At 41.8% G+C, this 5,083-nt stretch overlaps 1 protein-coding gene across 1 annotated transcript; it reads right to left on the bottom strand.

The window, feature by feature from the left end:
* Positions 1–1,271: 1,271 nt before the first annotated feature.
* On the bottom strand, positions 1,272–4,809 carry TMEM52B (transmembrane protein 52B). The gene is made up of 5 exons (XM_053978853.1): positions 4,762–4,809; positions 4,111–4,154; positions 3,370–3,408; positions 2,301–2,467; positions 1,272–1,522 (listed from the first exon to the last, which is right to left on the bottom strand). The coding sequence occupies exons 1-5, from the start codon at positions 4,807–4,809 to the stop codon at positions 1,272–1,274; spliced, it is 549 nt and encodes a 182-aa protein (XP_053834828.1).
* Positions 4,810–5,083: the final 274 nt, after the last annotated feature.

Below are 5,083 nucleotides of genomic sequence, written 5' to 3'. Positions count from 1 at the left end.
GGTTCCTAAACATGTTTGGGACCTAGTCTATATTGGACCTTGTCCAACATTGTCCTTCTTCTTATCTACAAAATAACTGTATTTTCTGTATTTCACAGGAAAGGAGACCAGCATATTAACTAAAGTGGGAATTTGGGTACTTCAGCAGGAAGGGTCATGCAGGCATTTCAAAAACATGTGATTTGTGCCTTCATATCAACATGAACATATACATGCAATTTATTCATGGCTGAATGAATCATCATGTGATATTTAATGTTGTGCTGCTTTAATGTTTTCAGCTGCTGAATCCATGGTAGAGACAACACTGATGTAGTTCAACACTAACCTTCTCCCGACAGCCTAGTACAAGGTTTTACAGATGGGCCACACCTATGTTCATCCAGTTTCATTAATATTTCTGGATGGTTCAGTATATTTGTATTGACCAGGAGAGATTCACAAATTATTCAATCTGAGAAATGGCTTGCATGTTTTAAATGGTCTTACTTCAATTGATCTGGTTTTGACAGCAACATTAGGAATTAATAAATGATGCTATATGAATGCATTGAAAATATGATTGAGCTTTATTTCAGAGGTAGTATTCTTTCTCTTCCCCTTGTTTGATCTGTTGGTACATATATAATATTTTAAAATTCAAATATAAGAGCTTGTGACTGCCATTTCAGAATTGCTATATATCCCATTCAGAACCAGACTCTGTTCATTCTATGCATCCTGCAGGGCATTAAGGGCACACTGTGTACATACTGTCTGTATGTCTGCTGTCTCTCATTTACATGCAGATTCTTCTTGTAATTTTTTAAAAATTCACTATCAATGATTGGCAATTTCCAGAAGTTTGGTGTTAATATTGGGTCGTCATAGACCTATGCAAATGGTTTTTTTGTTTTGTTTTTTTTTTTTTTTTTTTTCTGTTTTGAAGACCTCTCTGCCATCCTGAGGAAACTTAGACTAAAGGCAAGAGGAATGAGACTGCATCTGCAGCCACCCTGCCAATCACTAGCCTACAAAATGGCTCAGTACCTTGATCCTGCTGCCTACTTATTTATGCAAAGTGTGATTCTAGTGTTGTGTGCATGTAATGAATGGCTTGGAAAATGCAAATTATCTGAAGGAGCTGGAATTTTAGTTGCTTTCCCCCCCCGCCCCCCTTTCTCAATTGACTAAGGAAGTTAATCTGAAATTCTTAAAACCCTGCCCACCTGAATTAGTCTCTGCATGCAACTATGCTGTATTTTTTGCTATCAGGTAAAACCAGACATCCATCAGTGTCGTGGGAGGGCTAGCTGGGTGTCCTTGCCCTCGGCAGGCGCCTGCGGCTTTTCCTCCGGCACTGGATCCAGGTCTGGCACCTTCTGCCCCGCCTTGGCCACAGTGAACCTGCTCATGTGCAGAGCTTCTTCGTACACTGGAGGGGTGTCTGATGCAGAGAGGGGTGGTGTTCCCTGGGCAGCGTTGTGGGAGTGTGCCACGGCTAATATCCTCCTGGCAGCAGGCCCAAACACTGAGTGGAGAGCTGGAAGAGAGACTAAAGCTGTTTGCCTCATCCTGAAAGCATGTGGTTAGAGGAGCCAGAATGTTTTCCTTTTCCTGCTCCTTGAGTCTTCCCTAAAAGGAGTATGTGTGTGAAATCCTGCTAGCAGCATCCCACAGTTCATCTCTCATGAAATGCCACTGAACCCTTATTCCACCCAAACATGTCTCACAGCTGAGCGCCTTAGTTTGCAGCACAGGCAGAGGTCGCTTTCCCTCCATCCTGCCATGAACTTCTGTGACATTCACATTCTCTGGACGGAGAGACATAATTCTGTCTCAGGATTTCTTGAAGAAGCACAGAGAGAAGAAGAGAAAACAAACTTTATCTCTGCTCCTTTGTTTTCCCCATGTGGAATGTGGTATGGAGATTGTTTACCAGAAGTGATTGCTGGATTGGATTCTGATGAAGGTTGTTTGGGTTCAATGACCAATCGGATCTAGCTGTGTCTCGGACTCAGCAGAGAGTCACGAGTTTGTTAGTTAGGTAAGTAAGAAGTAAGTATGTAGAATAGTAGTATATTAATGTAACATAATATAGTTTAGTTTTTAGTTATAGAATAGTATAGTTTTAATAAAGCTATCCTTCAGCTTTCTGATCTGGAGCCAGACATCATAACTTCTTCCCAACATCCAGGGTTCACCACATTTTACTATAACTTCCCTCTGTCAGCCTTGGGGTGCCACCAGCTGGGCTTTATGGTGCAGCCCCTCACTTCACAGGGTGTTGAAGTCCCCAGGATGGGGCAAGGCCAACTCACAAGTGATGGTGCTCTGGAGGGTGCTGTCATGGTCAAACGCAATGACGGTGATCTCGTAGGGCTGGGGACCCGCCTCATCCCCTGTCTGATGGCACTGGAAGCAGCACCTCAGGCAGACAGAGACCAGGCCACACAGAAGCAGGAGCCCCCCGATCACCAGCACCAGCCTGCAACGGGAGGGGACACAGAGTTGGGACAGAAGGATTTTGTTTACAAGATGCCTCTTAATGTCTCTGACTGCTTACAGCAGGGTTAACCTCAAAACTAAACAAAGTCACATGGGGCTTTGTCCAGCTGAGTTTGGACAATATCCAGGGATGCAGATCCATCATTCCCTTCAGGCACCTGTTCAAGTGCTGCATCATCCTCAGGGGAAGCATTTTTTCTCCTGTCTAATGAGAATTTTCCTGTCTGCAGTTTGGTCAGCCACCTTATGTGCTTCTATTGAGCACCTCTGAGAAGTCTCTGTCTTTATCTTCTCTCAAGATCACCCCTGGTTAGTGGAAAACTGCAATTACTTTATCCCCTTAGCTTCCTCCAGGCTGAAGAAACCTGGTTCTTTTTATTGGCTTTCCAGGGGACTGGCTTCAGTTTGCCAACATCTGTTTTGTATTAGGGGACCAAAACTAGGTATTCCAGACATCTCGTCATGAGTGACAAGCAGAGAGGAAAAATTGGATCTTGCAATCTTTTGGCATACCCTTATCAATTCAGCCTTCCAGATATTCAACAACTACCATCCTTCTCAATCTCATCCTGGTGAGAATAACTAAGAAATCAGACAGAACTTACTTAAAAATCAGTCTTTTAAAAGGCATACTGTGCCATGAATACTTTATTAATCGTGTTCATATGACTAAATATGTGGAATAAAAAAGGAGTCTGGTGGGTCAACGTTTGTTAAAGACAGTGAGATATCTGAGGGGTTGCCTTGCTCTTGCAGAGTTTTAGAGAATCCCAGGGAAAAGGAGGGGGTGGCATCACTCTTGAGCAGGTCACATATAATCCCACCCTTTGCTACTGGAATTGTCTAGAGATGCAAATATTTAGAGTAAACATGTTATCTTACCAGATATACCACAGACGGTCCCATTCTGTACCTGAACAGCTGAAGAGAAGAGGGTGCAGGAAATAGTTATCCACAGAACACCAAATAAATGCAAAGATCCCTATGGTACCCTCCTCCCCCTCCCCTCATGCTCCTCACTTCCTGTCCAAATTCCAGATGCCACAGTGATGAAAAACTCATTAAACTCATTGTGCTGTGTGGAGGACACAGTTGTCCAACCTCATCAATATCCCTATCAGGTGAATTTCCCTTCTGTTAGCTTTATATCTTGATTGTTTTCCTGATATTTATCCTTCCCCAATTCCCTTTGCAAACCTTAGAGATCTGCATTCATGTTTGTTTTTTTCTTTTTTTGTCAATATGTAATTTCAGTTATTCTTATCAATGACATCACTGATGCTAATAGTCATCAAAGCAGTATATTTCAAACCATTTTTTAAGGAAAGCTCGATTCTAAATTGATAATCCCAGTCAACTGAAATTACACCAGAAAGCTCTTAACTATTGCAGTAATGCAAATAGGCAGCAGGAGCAGTACCACACAATCAGTATGTTGATCAATTAAAATAGCAATTAATACAGTTCACATTCAAAGTAATGGTGATTTTACATGAATCTTTAAAGCAACTAAATAAGATTTTCTGGAAAATGTCAACCATCAGGTCATAATGCCCATGTCCAGTATTGCCTTTGTTGTTCAGTGTTTTCTCTAAAGAAGAGTAAGATTTGCAAATACTTAACAGTTCAGCATTAAGGCAGCCTTCCTCACCTCTCACGTGGGGGAACTAGAAGGAGAAAAGCAGTAAAGACACAGCTGAAGTGAATTAAATCTTTGTCAAATGCATCTTATGTATCTTTTATATTATGAGTCTGGGTCTCCTATGGTAAGGACGTACTGTTATCTATCTTCCATTGTTTCTATTGTATATTCTGCTGTAGATTTGAAGTTACTCTTACCAACAGCATTGTTTCATATATTAACTTCCTGTAGTCCTTAAACTCCTATTCAGTACTGTTCTTACCTTCATTGTCACCACAACCTTCCCTTTCTCCACTACAAGCCATGTCATTCTCCAGCTGTAGATCCTTCTCCACACTCAAATATTAAGAACATTTAGATACTCTGCTTCATATTATACCCACCCTGGCTTGAAAACTGCTCTGTCCCTTCAGCACTCCTACGCTTTCTCATTCCTTTTCCTTGGGTACCCTGATGTCTGAGTTACCATCCCTGGAAGAACAGCAAATATTATCCTCTCTGTGTGTGCCTTTTAAATGTCCAGTTCTTTCTAATATCAGGGGAATTATTATTGCTAATGGCCCTCCATCTTTCCAAGGCAACTCCATAGCTGAGCAGAGACCCCATAAAGAGTAATGTAAAAGATGACTTACCCATAAGAAACTCCCTACAATAAAGCAGATCACGTCTAAGTTATGCATCCCTGTAAGATGGTTCTGTGGCCTCTTGATGTTTCAAGCTGCTTGGAGTCTTCTTGTCCTTTCTATTTTCAGTTCATCCTCACCAGTCCAGTGGCCAGGAGAAGGAGCAGATTCTGTGCTGTGTGTTGAATCCAATCTCTTCCTCCTACTCTACCTCTTTCTACCCTTCAGGTTTTTGCTTTCCCTCTTTTCCTTTTTGTCACTGGCAGTTCCTGATTTTTTCTGCCTGTCTCTTTTTGTTATTCTACTTGCCCAGTTCTCTTCCTCTTTTGAA

Source organism: Vidua macroura, chromosome 5 (assembly GCF_024509145.1).
Source record: "Vidua macroura isolate BioBank_ID:100142 chromosome 5, ASM2450914v1, whole genome shotgun sequence".
NCBI classification, from domain to species: Eukaryota; Metazoa; Chordata; class Aves; order Passeriformes; family Viduidae; genus Vidua; species Vidua macroura.
Note: the sequence above shows the minus strand (reverse complement) of the source record. Positions and strands in the feature narration are given on the sequence as shown.

Excerpts from the sequence above, each read along its gene's own strand:
- TMEM52B (XM_053978853.1), bottom strand. The coding sequence starts at position 4,809 with ATGCATAACTTAGACGTGATCTGCTTTATTGTAGGGAGTTTCTTATGG. Across the intron at positions 2,468-3,369 it reads GACCGTCTGTGGTATATCTG|GCTGGTGCTGGTGATCGGGG; the intron begins GTAAGATAACAT and ends CTCCCGTTGCAG. Across the intron at positions 1,523-2,300 it reads CCTCCAGAGCACCATCACTT|CTCTCCACTCAGTGTTTGGG; the intron begins GTGAGTTGGCCT and ends TCTCTCTTCCAG.